This window comes from Tympanuchus pallidicinctus, unplaced genomic scaffold (genome assembly GCF_026119805.1).
Source record: "Tympanuchus pallidicinctus isolate F22 unplaced genomic scaffold, pur_lepc_1.0 scaffold3, whole genome shotgun sequence".
Classification (NCBI taxonomy): domain Eukaryota; kingdom Metazoa; phylum Chordata; class Aves; order Galliformes; family Phasianidae; genus Tympanuchus; species Tympanuchus pallidicinctus.
In genome coordinates, this window is record NW_026294747.1 from 44358252 (window position 1) to 44378035 (window position 19784).

General features: G+C 36.6%; 1 protein-coding gene across 11 annotated transcripts in view; it reads left to right on the top strand.

Annotated features, from left to right (window-relative positions):
• UNC79 (unc-79 homolog, NALCN channel complex subunit) overlaps positions 1 to 19784 on the top strand; it is a 100836-nt gene that overhangs the window by 18406 nt on the left and 62646 nt on the right. For 10 of the 11 annotated variants that reach the window (XM_052694540.1, XM_052694534.1, XM_052694538.1 and 7 more), the window contains 15 exons: positions 761 to 931; positions 3269 to 3361; positions 4580 to 4635; positions 5266 to 5395; positions 6824 to 6888; positions 8726 to 8814; positions 9997 to 10037; positions 11284 to 11312; positions 12358 to 12587; positions 12877 to 13048; positions 13901 to 14131; positions 15960 to 16150; positions 17178 to 17301; positions 17929 to 18069; positions 19354 to 19575. In XM_052694540.1, coding sequence (XP_052550500.1) covers positions 761 to 931; positions 3269 to 3361; positions 4580 to 4635; positions 5266 to 5395; positions 6824 to 6888; positions 8726 to 8814; positions 9997 to 10037; positions 11284 to 11312; positions 12358 to 12587; positions 12877 to 13048; positions 13901 to 14131; positions 15960 to 16150; positions 17178 to 17301; positions 17929 to 18069; positions 19354 to 19575 — 1985 coding nt within the window. Of the gene's footprint in view, positions 1 to 760; positions 932 to 3268; positions 3362 to 4579; positions 4636 to 5265; positions 5396 to 6823; positions 6889 to 8725; positions 8815 to 9996; positions 10038 to 11283; positions 11313 to 12357; positions 12588 to 12876; positions 13049 to 13900; positions 14132 to 15959; positions 16151 to 17177; positions 17302 to 17928; positions 18070 to 19353; positions 19576 to 19784 lie in introns of those variants that run through there. The other variant, XM_052694541.1, reaches the window with a different exon arrangement.

Sequence of the window (19784 nt, forward strand, 5' to 3'; positions counted from 1 at the left end):
TGGGTTCAAACCTGGAATTTGGGCTCTTGGAGGGTTACTGACCCCCTCTCAGTTCCTCATTCAGGAGATGTCACAATTCCCACGTACGCAATAGAGATATCTCCTCTATTTAGATCTTGAAATGTTGCAATTTGTTAAGTATCTCTTCCAAAGCGTTGTATTAATTAGAATTAGTCTGGAAACTCATAAATTTATAATTATTTTATTCTTTTTAAGCCTTAGGCATTCTTGGTCTCAATGGCTTCCAATGAAAACAAGATCCTCTGTTTAATCACATATTGTTTGCAAAATGCAGTAATGTTCCCCCAAGCCTCTGTGTGGGAGGCAATTTGCAGTTGTCGTATGGGTAATTCAGATCAAAATCTGAATTTTTTTTTTTTTTTGAAGATAATCTGAGAAGCTTTTTGCGAAAGGGGGCTTTTTCAAAACTAAGTACCTATCAAACCTGAAATAACATCTCTGCTTAAATGCAGACCACTTTATGTAGATGTATTCATTTTACTGCCTGAAGTATTTGTATTCTCTACAAACTGTTCTGGATACTGCTGAACAGCTGTTTTGCTTTGTTTTAGGAGGGGCTTCAGTGATGACTGATGTCACTTACTTGTGACCATGATAATTAAGTAATAAATTATGAAATACTTTGAGGGGAAAACTTGAATTTAAATACAAACTTTTGATGGGTTAATAAACCGAAAATACAGAGTTGTAAATATTTTCCAATGTAATGATTCTGTATTTATTTCATTTTATTCAACAGATCTTGGGCAATCAATTTTTTACACTACTACATGCTTGCTTCCTTTTCTCAATGATGATATTTTGAGTACTTTACCTTATACAATGATTTCAACATTAGCTACCTTTCCACCATTTCTGCACAAGGATATTATAGAATATCTCAGCACATCTTTTCTGCCTATGGCTATCTGTAAGTAGAATTTATTCTGGTATTTTTATGGTTCAGAAAATAGTACACTGATACAATATCCGTCTATAAGAGCTGAAATTAAGCGTTAGAATTGTTATGCGGTATTGTACTGTATGTATATAAAAAGACTTTTAAATGAAAATAATTCTATAATTTTTATTTATTAGTGATTCTTTTATTGATTACAGAATTAATGGTCAGAATGCTGCTAAATGATGCATGCAATATCAATATGCATATGATGTATAATTTTTTCATCTGTACTGAATGTGGATGAACAATACTGAGTCTTTTCAGTGTAATGGTACTGTGATGAATTTCCCATTTTGTCCTTGCATCTCTTCCTGTCATTGTAATTACTGTAGTAAATAGCTGCACATGTAATGTCTTCTACCTGTAAGCCATCTGATAATGGCTGCCTTTTTTGGGGGGGGCAGATGGGATGGGGAGCGTGGAGTTTCACTCTCTCCCCTGAACATATGATGTGATTTCCTAATTCCAAAATTCCTGTAGATTGAATTCTGAAGTGTGTACTTGTCTTTGTACCTGACTAAAAGCTCGATGAGCTTTCAGTAGTAGGGAGAACTTTAACCATTTTCTGCAGACAAAAATATTAGGTTTAATGTTAAAAATTAGTTTTAACCAACAGTCCTTTCCCTGTGAAGCTGATCACTGGGACAGTCTACGAGAAAGTTTACAGATTCTCAAAACACAGCTGGACGACATCCTGAGTACCTGCTCTAGTTGACCTTTCTTTGAGTGGGAGTTGGACAAGATAATCCACAGAGGTTCTCTCCAACATCAACCATCCTGTGATTCTGAGAATATCTCCTCCTTATTTGCGTTGTGGGCCTTTATGGAAAAAAACAGGAATGATTTTTAAATAAAGATGTACGCTGATGTCAATGAAAAGCACAGAAATTCCTCCTAAGACAAGGGAAGAAGTATGGTCCAGTGTCCCAAGATTAAGATTTTGTGGAAATTTACACCTAAATATTTTCAGTCAGTGCTCTTGGAAAAATTTCCTCTTTGGGTTAAAAGCAGAATGTTGTATTAAGCATTTATTTCCTCCATTGATGTTATCTGTGAAAGAACTGCCGATGTACTTAGGTAACCTATCCCCCCCATCTTCAGATCTCTAAAACTGTTCTCCAAAAGAACTGATGGAGCCAAATCCTTGGCTCTCTTATGTATATGCAATTCCATAGTCTGTGTGGATGACATTCAAAAAAGAATGCTTTAGCTCTCTGTTGCATTTTAATGTTAGGGCATAGGGTGAGATACCACATGATTTTCTATTTTGCCTTCCCTTGCCCTTTACCAGTTGTGTGCTCTTTAAAACAGTGTCCTAGGCTTTCTCCACTGGGCGTGATCTGTTTCCTTTGCAAGGCAAGGGTGGAACCTTTCTTTTTCCTGGTGTTCAGCTCTGAGTCAAACTGAAAGGGAGGGTATAAGGGATGGCATAAACAGCTGAATAGCCAGATGGGAGGGATGAAAGTATCTTGCTGAACTATGGTTATATTCTATCTCAAATACTCAATGTCCTAGTCCTGACAGACAGGCTTGGGAAAGAGCTGTAGAACATGAGCAGACAAGATGCACGTCTCCTCTTGTGTAGGTGTGTGCCTTCAAAGATATGTTGTCATGATCTAGTTCTGCAAATAAGCACATACACTCTGCAGTAATTCAAAGTATACTATCTGAGAGTAAACATACAGCTGGAGGTTAGAAAAAACTCTAGCTGCTTCATGTGTGAGGTCGAATTTGCAACATCTTGGCTACACTGCATTGCTACAATTTATCCTTATCATATATCAACAGTGGTATATGGCCATAACTTCCCTTCATCCCATGTGGTCCCTGAGAAGTACTCTGTGCCATATATCACCAGTCAGCCATCACCAGTCTCACAGCTTTGCCAGTACACATCAAAACTAAGCTTTCCATTCTGCTTGTTTCCTTACTTTCTGCTTCATCCTTGGCATACCTATGAGCTGAGTCCCAGTTGTGCGTGACTGTATGAGTGATGCCGTTCTGATCAGCCTGCGGATCCTGAAGGAGAGTGCCTGAGGAGATCACTGTCTTTGTTCAGGGCAGCTCTGAGAAAGAAGTCTTACTGATCTCAGAGAACAGATGCGGGCTCTGTGAAAAGATTCCATATTCTTAGTCATCTCTCTCTTCCAGGGCTTAACCCCCACCAATACAATTTTTTTTTTTTTAAATGATGTGATATCTTAGAATTATTTTTTTTAATTTGTATTACTTGTATGAGTTGAAATCATATGCTACTTTCCTTGTTATATGCTGATTTATTTTTTTTTAATTCTTTGTCTTGAGTGGGCTCCTCAAAAAGGGAAGGTGTTCCAGCTCATGTCAATCTGTCTGCATCATCAATGCTAATGATTGCAATGCAATACACATCAAACCCAGGTATGTGTAAATATGCAACTTGGTATAATTCTCTGTGAAGCTCTGAGTCATGAAATTCTATGTCAAATGTGATCAAAGAAGTTCAGGTGATGGAAAAATCTACCTTGCTATCCAACACATAATGAAAAATCAGTAATTTTAGTCAAAACTGGCATTTCTGAGCATTGTGCTTGAAGTTGTCATTATGCAGATATGAAATCTCATTGTGATGAAGAAATAGGATTGGGCTTGGGATGAGAGACTGTTCTATTTTTGCTTGACATCAGGAAACTGTTAATGTATAATATTGTATTTTATAGTAAAAGATTGGTTTCTGTTATGATTTCTATTCCTCCAAGATGACAACTGCTACTATTTTTAAAGAAGACAGATAATGCTGGCCACAGGCTCAGAACAGAGCTGTTATTCAGTTGTAATTGGAAGTACGTAAGCATAAATACCATTCTCTCTCACTGTGGCACAGCCCCAGTTAAATCAGTGCAGTCACATGACCAAAATGAAACGATTTTACCTGAGAGAGCTGTCATATTTCATGCCTATTTTATACATATGCTTGACTGGTTGGATGGTGTGTGTAAGGAGGAACCTCACACTGCGCGTGAGAATTGTTGCATCATGCTAATGCAGTTCAGGGGTAAATAAAAACAGCACACATTTTTAAAAGCTACTTGTGCAACTTTTTTCATAAACTGTTGAATTTTTGCATGCGAGTTCATGTTCCATCCATCAGAGGAAGATTTGCCTCTGTGGTTTTGAGGAAGTCAGACAAATATTTAAGGGGTTCCTTTGGCTCTTGTGTTTAATACAGTATGGCTTCTATACTCTTTGGTATACATAGGAATGATGTGCTGTCACGTGTTGTTTCTGTCTCAGTAAATGACAAAACACCCATTTACAGCTTTATATAGTGCCAGAAAAACAAACTTTAAGTGAATTAGCAGGTGTTCCTAAGCAAGATGTTGTCTTAAAAAATGATCTCCATGAGTACCCTCATAAGGCTCATTATCTTACTGCATTAACTGACAGAAAAAAGCTAGTAATATGTAAAGCCTATTATTTTATGATAACTCTCAGGGCAGTGGTCCTCTAGCAAACTTTTTAAAATAAAAGGTAATTAAATTAAATGTAGACAAAGCAAAACCAACTGGTTAATTATATCACTTCTGTAATATGAGTTTCCATTTTAGTGTTACATCTATTCTGTCTTTTCTCTCTCAGTGTATCACTGCCAGTTACTGGAATGTCTCATGAAATATAAACAAGAAGTATGGAAAGTAAGTTTGTGATCTTATATACTTTGTGGAAATATCTTGCTGGTAATGAAAACCAGAGGGCTTGAAAATAGATCTGATCATATGCCAAGAGCTGATAAAAAATCTATATATTTCATCCTCTGAGTTATGAAGAGGAAGGTACTGGTTTTTACATTACAGAAGCAACTCTACTTTTTGTAGAACAGATCTCTCTTTCCTAAACACTAAGTAGTTGTAGCTCCAAGTGGCAGAAATATTGAAAACTACCAATCTTATCAATTTCTGTGGTGTTTAACTCTTCCAAGGACTCTGTAAATATTGTCTTACCTCAAATCTGATCTGGATCCAGTTATTTAACTATATGACACCTCTTTGCCTCAAGAATAGACAAGGCTTTCTTTTGCTGTGTGCTAGTATACCATCTGGGAGGGATCACAGCTGTTGGACGTTCTGACCAAACTCAGAAGCCAGTTGTAGACATATATATTTTTTTAAGTTTTACATCTAATCTACTTGTAAGAGATTACAAAAAATAATTGGCAGGGCATTAAGTGTACATATTTTGTGTGTTCAAGTATATTTGTGAAAACAAACTGTAAATGTTTAATTGTATTTTCACCTTGCGCGATAAACATGTATTTCTTTCCTTAGGATTTGCTTTATGTCATAGCCTATGGACCATCTCAAGTTAAACCTCCAGCAGTACAAATGTTATTTCACTATTGGCCCAATTTAAAACCCCCTGGAGCAATCAGTGAGTACAGAGGACTGCAGTACACAGGTCAGTGCAGCTGTTTTTGTGTAAGCCAAAATAAATATGAAGTGAATAATCAGCAGTGTGTTAATTGCATGCTTGTAGTTCTCAGATGTATTTTGATATGCTGTTGTTTTGTGAGTTGTGCTATCATAGGTATATACAATGTCACTTTGTCTGTGTTTGCAAAAAATTGTATGAAAAATGAAAAAAAATTGGTCGTGGCTAGGGATTATATGGTGTCACTCCAAATACTAACTGGAGGGAACAGGAGGAGAAATAAGTACAGCATTCCAAATGGTCTGTGAAACTGCTTTCTTGGCCTCACAGTGGTTCTGGTTTATGTTTCTTTCAATTACTGCTTTGGTTGCTTTGTTGTGCCAGCTGCTATCACTACTGCTTTTGCTAAGGCTGTTTATTTGGCTATTTATTTGTTATTGTCAAAGAAGTCAGGTCATGTCAGGTGCGGTCATTATAATGGATAAGTTTCAAGGTTGACTGTAGAGTGAAAATGTCAGCCATGCAGATAAAGCTGAGAAAGTGAATGTGCAAGTCCTCTGTCCACCAAGCTACCTAATGGGAGGATTCTGCTTTAATGGTTGGGACTGTCAAGCAGCAATTCACTACTTGCTTGCCTGTCTCAACCCGTCTGTTTCAAATAATCCTTGTCATACAGGAGTGTTAATTTTTAAAATTTCTGGACCAAAATGCAAAAATTTACATAATAAAAATGAAGAAGACCATCTAGACCAACTCAAGTTCATCTGGAATGTTTCTTATGTTTGTATGATCTCTTTTAAACATTTGTCTTGATTTTTCTTTTTGAAGAATTCTTACTGTACTCCTCTGCATCACTTATTTTATGTGGTCAGATTTACAAACGCAGCGCAATATTCGGTCTGAATTCTCACACAGGGCAGACTGGAGTAGTTTTTCTCCATTTTTCTATTTTTCTAACTTTTCTATTAATGTATCCCACAGCGAGCCGTGTGTTTTCCTCAGTTGCACAGCACTTTGACTTGAGGGCATTCCTTAAAGCATCCAACAGATATTGCTTGAACCTACCTTTTGTTTACTTCTTGTCATTACAAAATTAAGACTCCTTCTGCAGCTAGATTGTTTTTCCAGTGTTACAGCAGCGTTTTCATTTAGCCTATGAATATTTTTGAATGTACTGAGCTACTCCTACTGTTCTGCTCTGGGTGGTGAAGAATTATTAATTAATTTAAAACCTAGTGAGAATGGGAAGGACCTACAAGGGGAATGTCTGAGTCTTTCTTTTTCCTTTCCTTCATAGGTTGTTTATTGCAGTTATTAGTCTTCCTGAGGAATTACATCTTTCATATTTATGTAGTACTTATACAAGAGGATCTTGTTTTTTACTGATATCACTACACACAAAAAATATAAATAATTTCTGTCTGTTTATTAATCTCCTGTGTTTTGGTTTTGCAGCTTGGAATCCTATTCACTGCCAGCATATTGAATGCCATAATGCAATTAACAAACCAGCTGTGAAGGTACTGCTATTTTATCAGAGGTCAAACCTGACTATCTGGAGGTGGGGGTGGTTGCACTTCGCCCCAGGTGTGGGGCATGGTGATGTTTAGCTGACTAAGAGCAGCTGGGTAGCTAAGAGAATAGAAAAACCTTTCAAGACTAAAGGAGTTAGAGCTTTGTGAATATTTTTTTTTGAATACCTAAAGCAAGATGGAATATTTCCTCCAATAACTGTGAGTCAAGCCTTAACAATCAACATTAGAATGGTTACAAAGTGCCATATAGAATTCTAAGCTGGCTTATAAATATTTTCCTAAACATACGTGTTTGTGTAAATATACATGCAAATCTTACTATGAAGCTTGCTCTGAAAGTAATGCCTCCTGTTTTATTATATTTGTGATACCAGAGTCAGACATTGGTCACATGGCAGTAGAAGTTGAACCTTCCCAACAATAGTCTGTTACATTTTGTTGCAGTGTGACAGGTTGCAGCAGAGGGGCAGTCTGACAAAATGGCATCTGACATAGAAGTGCTTATGAAGCAGAGATGTGGAATTGAATTCCTCCATGCTTAAAAAATTGCATCCATTGACATTCATCTATGCTTACTGAATGTTAATGGAGACCAAACAGTGGATGTGAGCACAGTGAGGTGCTGGGTGCTTTGTTTTGGCACTGGGGACAGCAAAGTGAGTCAACTCCTCTAATGCGGATTTTTACAAGTGTGGCATGCAGGCCACAGTTCATCCCTGGTGTATATCAGCTATATATAAAATATATAGCTGATTGTAGTGACTCTGTTGAAAAATAGTGTTTTGTAGCTGAGAATTTGCTCTGTCAAAAAGGACTGTTGTGCTTTTTCTGTCTGATGTGGTTCCCATGGGAATAAATAGGAGATATTACTTTCAGAGGAACCTAAGTATATACACGAAATATGTCAGTTGCATAGATACGTGTTCATCTTGGTATCAGACTGATGTCATACAATACTTGTATTCTCATTGTGATCCTTTAATTGGAACGTGTTCTAAAGCAAATAGCAACAGTGCTTTATATGCCACTTATAAACGTGGTCTCTTAAAGCCTGCTTTGAGAGGATGCGAATGATGGCTTTTTTGTTTACACACAAAATAACAAGTAAAATGGTTTGCACAGAATCATAGAGAAATTCAGTGGCAGACAACAATAGCATCCCAAGTTCAGAGCGTACTATGACTTGGTATATTAATTAGTTAAATATGTAGGTGCAATTAATTTTCCTGGCACCAGTTTATACACAAACACAATTATGTGAGTCAAGAAATTCTTCAGCAAACCTTTTCTGCAGATTGTTTTGCAGACTGGATATCACGGTGACACTTGCCCCACATGTGGAGGCATTCTGTCACTGGAATTGTGCTGGATAATTAACAGCTATGAGGACTGAAAATTAGTCCTGCTAAAAGGGAAACTACTGAGAGAGAAATAAACTTCTACATTACCTTGTTCTGAGCAATTCTCTCAGTGACTGTTTGGAAGAAACAAAAAGTCTATTGTGACTGTGCAGTGTTAATGAATGTGAATGTGTAACACAAAATGTACTGGTCTTTCAGAGGATGAAAATTTTCATGTTGAAACTCAAATTGTTCTTTTCCCATAGATTCTCATTTTCAGATACATTCCTTTCTTTGTCAGAAATACTTTAAGATCTTTGACTGCCAGATCCTGAGTACCATCTTTCAGAATACTTAATGCTCTCAATAGTTACCAAGGCTGTATGTATGGTATAGATTGTCTCTGCATTAATGCATTGAACGCTTTCTCAGTGAACTTTCATGGACAGATGTGTTAATTATTTTCCTTCTCTGTGTTTCAGATGTGCATTGACCCATCCTTATCTGTGGCTTTGGGCGATAAACCACCTCCCCTGTATCTCTGTGAAGAATGCAGCCAGAGAATTGCAGGGTAGGTATACTGAGAGATGGAGAGTGATCAGGCACAGTCAGTTAAACTCCACAGTTCAGAAGAATCTGTTACAAAAGACGGTTACACTTTTTTTTCCTTCTGTATGATTAGCATATAACTTGTATAGTTAACTCTTCAAATATAGCACACTGCAACACAGTGAACAAGGATTACAGCAACTTACCCAGATGGTTAGAACTTGCAGTTAAATGGGCCAGTAGTGAGTTTTGAAGTTAAGATCATTGAGTGACTAGAGTGTGGGATGTATTGACAGTGGTAGGGGAACCTTACTAATGTACAAGCTTTTGCGTATGAATTTTTTCCTTCTCCTTGTCCTCTGAATGTCATTAAAGCAGGATATTACAATGAAAGATCTTTTGCAGAGACTTGGTTACTTTTCTGTAGCATATATTTCAGATTGTTCTCTAATATATATACTGTGAAGCAGCAAAGTAAAGAATTGAAACTGGTCCAGGCTTGTCTAGTACATTAAAGGAATATATCCTGAGATGAAAGGACCTCACTAACTTCAGTTTTATAAAATAGATTTTAAATCAATTTTTTTTGTGCTTTATCTACTAACAATTAAGGGGACTTCAAATCATTAGTTCAAATAGACAGAGTTAATTTAGAAGCTACATGTTTTTGTTTTTGTTTTGTCCTCAATTTAAAAGCCACCTTTATATTATTATTATTCTGGCACCAGCTGCCAGAAAAAGCAATTACATCTTGTAGAATTCATCTTAGTTTTTAAGACATTGATTGAAAGCTTCAGGACAAAGTAATTTAATTTGGTAGAACCATAGCTTCTGAGGAGACTCACAGTAAGTGGTACTAGTACAATTTTTTTCCATATGTCTGTCACTCTTCGCTATCATTTCTTAGCCTTCAGACTTCCAGAGCACACACTGTTTTCATTTGATAAATTAGTGGCTTATAAGTAAGTTTTGAAAGCTTTGAACGTGATGTACCAATGTCAGAGTGGTAATTTGCAGTAAGTCAGGGACAGCAAAGAGAAGTAAAATCAAGCAGCCTGTCATTTAAGAAACTGTACCTGTAAAAACACTTTTTTGGACTAATGTCAATGCTTCCATATTAATGTAGATAATTTTCCTCAGTGCAAAAATAAATGCATACATAAATAAAGGAATGGAAAGCTAATTAGATATAAAATTTTTATAGGGATCACAGTGAATGGTTGATTGATGTTCTTCTACCACAAGGTAAGAGGTATCTTAAGGGTAGGTACAAACTAATCACAGTTGTACCCTATGTTAGTATGGTATTTCTGCATACTGTGTTACTTAAAATGCTGCATTCTATTTTTAAAAAGTACTGTAGAATTTTAAAGTAGCTTGTTCTTCATGCTGCTAAATGTCATTAAATTACTGCAAAGCATTAACTAGTTTATACTTGAAATCATATGCAGCTCTTTATTTGGGAGGGAAGAGGTAACTGAACAGATTTTAAATTCTTTAAGCATATATTGTTGAAGCCAAATTTATAAAATGTATTTTAGCCAAGAAGAGGAGCTAGTTCTGATAACATGGCTCTGATTTTAAAGCTTGAAAAGCTTCTGAAAATCTGTTCTACAAAGAGGAAGCTGTAAAGGATATCAGAAATGGACATAACATATTTTTCAATGATCCATTCATTGATCCAATCGTGGTCCATTGGCCAAAGAATATATGTGTTATTCTATTATCTGCCAGCAAGGGGCTAAGCTTATTGGCAGACTAGGTTGACTTTCCTGAGTTAACAAGGACAGTCATGTATTCTCTATAATACTGTTTCAAGGACAAAACAAAGACGTTCCCTTTCTCTTTGTTCAGCAAACTGGAGTTTCTTAGGCTGTGGATTTTTTTCTTGCTGTTTCCTTACAGTTACAATCTAACTCAGGCTACAGAATGTATCATTTATTTTAAGGGAATTTGAAATCTTTTTTTTCATTTGTTTTAAGGGAGTCAGGGATTCAGAAGCCTCTGAATCAGATAATGGGGTGAAAGACTGAGAGGTACTGCTTATAGGTTGAATCTTCAAATATTTCTCTGTAGAGATAGTGATTGTGGATGTAGTGGCTACATCAACATTGTTAATCTAAATTCACTAATACTACCAGCTTTCTCAGACGATGTAATTATATGAGCCCTGCTTCCCATAGTATGCCAGTTGCATTAGTATGCCAACAGGCTCACTGTTGCAAATCCTCCTATGAAAAGTGGATAGGGGTGCAGCACACTTAACATACCAAGACTGTTCTTTCATTTCTGTGTAGAAACAGCTAGTAAGCAAATGTATGCAGTGTCCTGCCTCCAGGAATCCAAGAGACTTATAGATTTGAGTAGTAGCTGAAAGCACAGGTTTAGCCTCAGAGAATTCCTTGCAGCTATTCCATTTTCCCATGGTTGGCACATTAAACCAGAAGAATCGTCATTTTGTGTTGATGTTTTGTATGCCTTCCCCTTACAGCTGAAATTTCTGCTATATGTCAGAAGAAGGTAAGATTAAGTCATTTCTGTGATGAGGCATGATTTGGTGTTGTATGTAATGTCATTCCATCAGTGTGTGGTGCATCCTCTTTGGTATCCTTTTGGTAAAACATTCCAAGTTTTCACAGTTTATCCATGAATGCATTTGTTGGAGATGGGAATGATTTAGAAGCAAGATTTCTTTTTGTTTAAACTGTTGATATTTGTCTGGATTTGTAGGTTTTTATTCAAGATGTAATGAGTAAGGCAATTTAATTATGCAATTAGATGGATTTGTTATTCTATAACTGCTTATGAAGTAAATACAGCAAAAGATTGATTTGTTTATCTTGAGTATTTTATATCTTCTCGTTTTGCAAAAGTCCTAGATTAATCTTCAATTGGACAAAACTCCTACTGTGAACAGTGAATTGTTTTAAATATATGGACTGAAAGTATTCAGTGGTCTAAAAAATTGCTGACAAAAAGAATCTGCTTGCAAAACCTACCAGCTAGTGTGTTTTAATAACAGTTCAGTAATGAAGGATACAATATATAACATATGCTAAATCTTGTGTGATAAATAAAGCTTTTCTGTTGGGGCAGATTACCGGAGGGCAAAACTGAAGTTAGTGCATACTTCAGGGGTTTGGACAATTACATATGATAAGCCAGATTCACACATAGAGTAAATTGATGTGGTATCATTGATTACGTACCTCAGAATGTGTTAGTGTGCTATATATAAAACTTGAAGGGATGTTTTGAAGTATAAGCAGTGGTTAAGAGAACTACTGTAAATTTTAGAGGTTGCTCCAAGCCAAAAGTTGATGACTTAAATGTTGTTTTGACCTGCTCCAAAAGAGGAGCAAAGTGACATTTAAGTCCAGACCTGAGCTCATGTTCTTAAAAACTCAGTGACACTTGGCATCAGGAGTTTGTACACATCTGTGCTTGTACATAGTGATCTGCAAACAGTCAATACCTGAGTCAGCTCTCCTGTGTGGACTTTTCATCAGTTTTCAGTTCCACTGCCTGATACTTATGGCCTAATCAAATTCTTCTCATTTTCCAGAACTGCAGTTCACATGTCAGAAGAGCTGTGGTTACATGCTTCTCAGCAGGATGCTGTGGTCGCCATGGCAACAGGCCAGTGCGCTATTGCAAAAGATGCCATTCAAATCATCACAGCAGTGAAGTTGGGGCAGCAGCAGAAACCCATCTTTACCAGACCTCACCACCCCCTATCAATACACGGGAGTGTGGGGCAGAGGAGCTTGTGTGTACTGTGGAAGCTGTGATCAGGTAAGATTCTAGTTTGTACAGAATCTGTATACAAAGCAGGATCAAGCTTTTGTGTAAACACTGCCTGTATAACTCCTGGGTACTGAACTCCTGCTGCTTTGGCTGAGTATCAATCAGCTGTAAGTGTTGTCCTCCTGGAAGAATTCAGCCTTGAATCCTAGAAGTAAATTTTATTGCTGTCTCTGGGAAAATGTTGACGTCCAATGCCTTAATCTCTAATCATTGTTCATCAGATATCTGTATCAAGTGCAGGAAAGCTGTCTTCACTGCCTACAAACTTGTTTTATAGCTTGCTGAAGGAAGCAGAGTTCCATGCTGAGCAGAGGGAGCATGAACTCAACCGCAGGAGGCAGATGGGCCTTTCATCTTCTCATCACTCCCTGGACAATACAGACTTTGATAATAAAGATGATGACAAGCACGACCAACGCCTCCTAAGTCAATTTGGTATCTGGTTCTTGGTAAGAAGTACTTGTTCTTTTATTTCTGAAGTCTAAATTCTTTTCCCCTCCCTCAAACATCAACTATTCGGTGGTTAGAAGGAACCTCCTAAATCTTCTTTTTTTTTTTTTAATTCAGTGCAGTAACCTGACTTGAAATATTCTCCTTCTCCTTAGAAGGTAGCAAAAGCTCAAACATCAGGTCATTAAAGGCTTAAAATGTGCCTGGTCTGTGATTTGAGGTACAAACTTTGTCTCTGATTGATATTCTTGCAGTGCTGACACTGTTTAGGAAAAAAAAAGAAAGTTTGGAGACTGGGAGAAGATTATTGTTAATCATTTTACAGGTATTTTTGAAGGCTTGAAATTCATATTCCTGTCCTAAATGAGACAAAAATCAAAATTGGTATCCTCTTGTACAGCAAAGATCACTGATTATACAAACTTAATATGTTCTTTCATGTTGGGTTTTTTTTTTTTTTAACTCTTGATTTGATTTAATCTTTTTAATTTCTGCATTTTATATATTTATATTTGGGTCATATATTTTACTGGACATTAGATTACCTTCTGAAAAGAGAAATGATTTTAAAACTCAAACCAGAATGTTTCAGTTTGTCAAAGCATTCTTTTGATTATTTTCAGTATTAAAAAAAGACAAAAGATAAATGCTTTTTTTTCCTCCCTTTTTATTGCTATTTTCTGGTTATTGAAATATTTTATCAATTAACCTGTGCCAAATTCAAAACTAATCAGCTCAGTTACCTTACATTTATTCTGCATCCATGTATCTCTGAGAATATACAAATATAGTAGACAAATGCTTTCATTTCTAGAAGGAAAGGTGAGAAACTTTGTACTTCTGTCTTGCAGGTGAGCCTTTGCACTCCCAGTGAGAATACACCCACAGAGAGTTTAGCAAGGCTGGTTAGCATGGTATTTCAGTGGTTTCACTCTACAGCTTACATGATGGATGATGAAGTTGGTAGCCTGGTTGAAAAGCTGAAACCCCAGTTTGTTACCAAGTGGTTGAAGACAGTTTGTGATGTCAGGTTTGATGTCATGGTTATGTGCCTCCTTCCTAAACCAATGGAGTTTGCCAGGGTAAGAATAATTTATCTGAAGGTTTATTTAGTTGCCACAGACATTAAAGTAAACTGGATAAAAACTATTTCCCCCTGAACCCTATCAGGAGAGAAGAAATCTCATTGATAAAGAAATAGTAGAGTTTAGGAATTTTTCCACTTCATAGCTTTTTCAAGTTCTGTCAGAAACAGTGAATTATTTACAGTAATATGAAGACAAAGTGGAAGAATATTTTAGAGATTGAAAGATACTGTGCATTTTCGATAGCTCAACACATCTTCATTATGCGCTAAAGCATACATTACAGAAATAAGCTGTCACTTGCCAGCTTCCAGGTATGACTTTCTTTACGAGTCTGCTTTACTGTTATGTGTCTGATTTAAGTGACTCAGGAGACTCATCTGCCATGGTTTGCATTATTGTTAATGGCGAGAGGTCATTAAGGGGGCATCAGTGAGACCCCTTGCTTGAATAACTCCTTGAACAAGCCTTCCTCACTTTCTGCCCTTTAGTTATGGAACAGAACTTGTCTTAACATGAATAGTTGAAGCATGCATCAAGATGAGACATGTGAATATTCATCTATAGAAAATGAAACATCAGGATTAAATTAGGAATTTTATGTTTGTGAGGGATGTAAGGCAGACTTTCCACATTTATCACTGCCAACTACACTCGTTCTTTTGTAATCTTTGGAGATGACTTTTATTTTATGATCTCCTTATGTGTAATGTCAGATGGACGAGTTCATTTAATTCCTACAATTTGGTGGTTAGTGTGGGAAGTGTCATCTGGAGTTGATACACTACATCATCAGGTATGATGTGTGTATTTATGGATTTTTCATGACCTCATGTATAGAATTTGCTATACATGAGCAGACCACCCTGTATATAACTCCAAACCATCTCTTTGAAGGTAGACCTTGACAGTGGGAAGGTTGGAGGGCAGCTGAGGGAATCTAGGAGGTGAATGGATCGATGTTAGAAATGAAGAGATCTGGGCTTTGAGGTTAAAGAGGAAAGGAAGGGCTGAACGTTATGCTGTAGTGTGTTGTGGACCTTTTTCTTGGATCTTGTTAGACTTTGTCTTGGATCCAGCCCTTTTCACACTTTCGTAAACCCCACTGCAATGCTGAGAATGAGTTTAACAATTTGCCAACTTGTCAGAAATGCAAGGGTTCACTAGAAAAATAAGAAAAAACCAGCAATGAAATTAACTGTGATGAATGGAATTAAAAATATTTTGTTGGCTGAGAGTACTGGTAGCTGCTGCCAAAACAGCAGGCATCTCTAGAGCCATTAAGGAATAGCAGATATGAGCTGAGGTCAGTTAGAATAATTAGTCTCCATAGACCAGTTATTTATTTACTTGGATGTATACTTTTTGCCTTCCTTTTGAAACACAAGTTTCAGTCAAAGAAATAAAAGCAAAACAAGTAAATAAAAACCATAAGAGCCAAAGACGTGTTTCAGATCAAGCTTTTCAAAATAAAGATCCTGCACTGTAGCTGATAGCCCAGAGCAAATAATTGAAGGTACAAATTTGAGCAAACAAATTTGTCCTTCATTAAAAACTGTAGTCAGTGAGATATTCTCTGTCATGACCTGGAAGTGAGCAAAATTATTCTAAATTTTGGACAGTCATTTTTTGAACTGTGGCTCAAATGAGAGAGGAAAAAAACCAATTTAGTCACGATAGCTGAATGCTATGTTTGGGCTGATGGATGCTCATCCCTCATGATTTCTTGGCTGCAACACACTGAGCAAATTGGTGCTTGTGCTGGACTAATTATATGGGATTCAAAGTAATGGTTATCAGTATTAATTCCTGAAAATACCCACAGGTTGGTGGATACTGGGACAAATCATGTAGTGCTGTGACCCAATTAAAAGAAGGCCTGAATCGAATCCTTTGCTTGATTCCATACAATGTAATAAATCAGCCAGTGTGGGAATGTATAATGCCAGAGTGGTTGGAAGCTATAAGGACAGAAGTGCCTGATAATCAACTGAAAGAATTCCGAGAAGTATTAAGGTATGTAGACATTTGTAGAAACCATTTTATTATTACATATGTTGATTGTTGAAGGTATTAGTGAAATAAAATGTTGAAAATGAATAAAGAAGTCATTCAGCCTTTGTGCAGTAGACAGTAGTGAGTGAATACTTCTGAATTTTTCGTGAATTGTATTTAGACTAGACTTTAATCTAAATTTTTTTGGGAAAGTTTCATTTCATTGTTCTTTGTATCCTTGAATCAACTTCTTCGTTGAGCAAAGCACACTTTCAGTGTCTTCCTTTGGCATGGTGGAAGAAGCTTCATTTTCCTCCTGGCTAGCTGTTGAGGAGAAATATTGGTGATTAGTAGAGCTGGCACTGAAAAATAGCTGTTTTATATTGATTTAACTGCCATCTTCTCCTGTTGAACAAAAAATTACCAGACTGGTAATGGTGACTGTTGGAGTCATAATTCCATATTAGCCGTATGCCTTTGACAGCAAAGCTTCACACTTTCTCTGAAACTAACCTTAAGTTTATATTTGCACAGACCGATGAAAACATGTTTAGTGAGAATAAGGAATAGTGGAGTGGTGAGATGAGAAATTTTTCTATACATTGAGTGTAGAAATCAAATCAAACTGGGCATAATATAAGATGTGATGCAAATTCTTGAAGTGCATCACCAAATTCACTGTGGTGAGGCACTAGAACATCTTGCCCAGATAAGCTGTGGAGGTGTTCAAGGCCAGGCTGGATGGGGCCACGGGCAGCCTGAGCTAGGGTAGTGGGTGCAATCCTGCCCACAGTAGGGAAGTTAGAAATAAATAGTCTTAAGTTCCCTTCCAACCCATGCCATTCAATGATTTTATGATATGATTCAATCAGAACGGATGGCATCAGCACCGTAGCTCAACTCCTCTGGAGAATGAGGATGGCAATAAGATTCCAGAAGCATCACGAGTGCTAATTGTGATTGCCTTTCTACTAGTTTTCTGTTATACCTTACCATAACAACATGTTATAATAACTCAGTGATGCTCTACTTTTGTCCTACTTTTCAGCAAAATGTTTGACATTGAACTTTGCCCTCTCCCTTTCTCCATGGAAGAGATGTTTGGCTTCATCAGCTGTCGATTCACAGGGTATCCAGCCTCTGTGCAAGAGCAAGCATTGCTTTGGCTGCATGTAAGTGTCCTTTAATAAGTCAGCAAAGGCCATTTTATCTATGTAATCATGTATCCAAAATTTTCAAGTAAAATACGATTCTTGTATTCTTGATTTTTTTTTTTTTCTTGCTCCTACTAACAGTTATGACAAGTTTGGATGAACTTATATTAGGTGACAAAATAGGTGGTGATATTCCCACAGTTATAGGTAGATAACCAATGTTGTCAGTATACTGGCATCTGTAGGCAATCTGGCTGAATTCTTAGAATAAATATAGGAATTCTATTTTAGGTAATAGTCAAGATAGTAAATAGTTATTCATACAACTATGTTTAATATTTCTGCTTCACAGAAACATTTTGTGCATAAAACTGATCTCAATGTACAGAAAGCACTGTGTGATCAAATATTTTGAAAATAGGTGTTTTTTTTTGACAGTTCTCTTTTGCCTTGATTTGAATGGAAACCTAAAATTCACAGCTCACCTCACTGTATTCCAAAATTAAATGCATGCAACTTGCTGATCTGAGGATCATGTGATAAATATGCTTATAGAATATAAGGCATTATAATCTTATAGAATATATGGCATTTTTTAATCAATCTTGAAACTTATCTTTTTCTTTTTTACTTGTCTTTCCTCAGGTGTTATCTGAACTTGACATTGTTGTTCCTCTTCAGTTACTAATCAGCATGTTTTCTGATGGAGTTAATTCTGTGAAGGAATTAGCAAATCAAAGAAAATCTAGAGTCAGTGAACTGGCAGGAAATGTTGCAGCTCGGAGGGTAATGGTTATTATGGTTATTTCTCCTGCTTTTTTTTTTTTTTTTTGCTTTGAACAGTTATCCTAATAGAATGCATGTGAAGAGTTAAAGTCGTTTTTCAATATGGCAACATTTGATTGGAACCCCAATACAAATTTTGAGAGTGAAATAAATTTTACATGACTTCTTCAGTAATACCTCTCTGTCAAGTGGTCACTGTGAAGATAATGCAGGTAGGAATTAACTGCAGGTTTTCATCAGTGAACTCAGATGGGATTTTTTTTGAGTGTTTGTCATGGTATGTTTTCCAACTATTTTCATTCTTTTCATTTGCTTTTAATGTCTGTTAACAATGTTCTCTATGGACAACTGGTCACCCAGAGTTAATTTTTTTTTTTTTTATACATGTTTGATGGGCTAGGATGATCTGGGGGGGGGTAACAGAACAATTATTTTTTTTTGCCTGTATTTTTCCCCCTCCAAGAAATGTAAAATTTTCTATAAAGAAAATTAATTTGTCAAAAGCTTATGATCTGTTAATATACATATAATACATATGTATTTATATATATATACATATATTATATATATCTGTATTTACAAATATGTAGGCATTAACACACTTGGACTGATGGGGCTAACTTTCTAGTCGTCTTCTACGAAGTGCTTTGTGGACAGAAGAAACAGTGTTAAAAGATTATATCTTCAGATTATAGACCTACAGCATCTAGGCAGTTGATGATACTTCATGTGTAGTCCTCCTACATTCTGATGTAGCTCAGCAGAGAGCACTTACACAACTTGTTCATGACAACTTATAAACTAAATAGAAAAATTGGATGATATAGTAATCCAAACGCTAGCTGGTCTAAAGATAGTCCTTGTGTAATCTAACCATATTTTTCCTTGAAACTCTTAGAGGTTCTGAGAGTGTTGTAAGGGGCCTATGGTAGTGTGGACATAAATTCGTACAGAAATGCACATCTTACTGTTGTTATGCCTATTTCATTTACAGCTACTCATATTCTTGGTATAGCCATAATTATGCTATTGTCTTGAGATACTCTCTATTAGCTTCCTGCTATTGAAGCTGATATCCCTGGGGCAAGCGAGTGTAACCTGATGGTCACTTTACTAGTAGCACCAATTTTCTGTTTTGTTTATGATGATGCAGGTTAAAAAATAAAAGCTTCCAAAAGGAATAGTAAAGCTGTCAATATTCTTGACATTTTCCCTAGTCTTGTATAGAAATCTTGTTTAAATGCTTAGTATTCATTTGAACATGTTTACTTTATGTGTCTTCAGGTAAGCGTTGCTTCTGACCCTGGTCGCAGAGTTCAGCACAACATGCTGAGTCCTTTCCCAAGCCCCTTCCAGAGCCCATTTCGAAGTCCTATACATAGTCCTTTTCACAGTCCCTTCAAGAACTTTGGGCATCCTAGTGGGAAGGCAATTGATTTTGACTGTGAGGATGATGAAATGAATCTTAATTGCTTCATTTTGATGTTCGACCTCATCTTGAAGCAGGTACTCTTGGGAGAAAAATACCCATAGTAAGCAACACTGAAGTTCTGTAGTCACTTTTGTCTCTCTAATCTTGTATTGAGACCCTTTCTGATGAGGGACTATGACAAAATATAAGGCATTTAAATTTTTCTATAGCTTTCATGTGCCTTCACCTGTACAAGAGGTAAGGGTTCAATGAAGAGAAGGTAGACATCTCCACATTGTGTTAA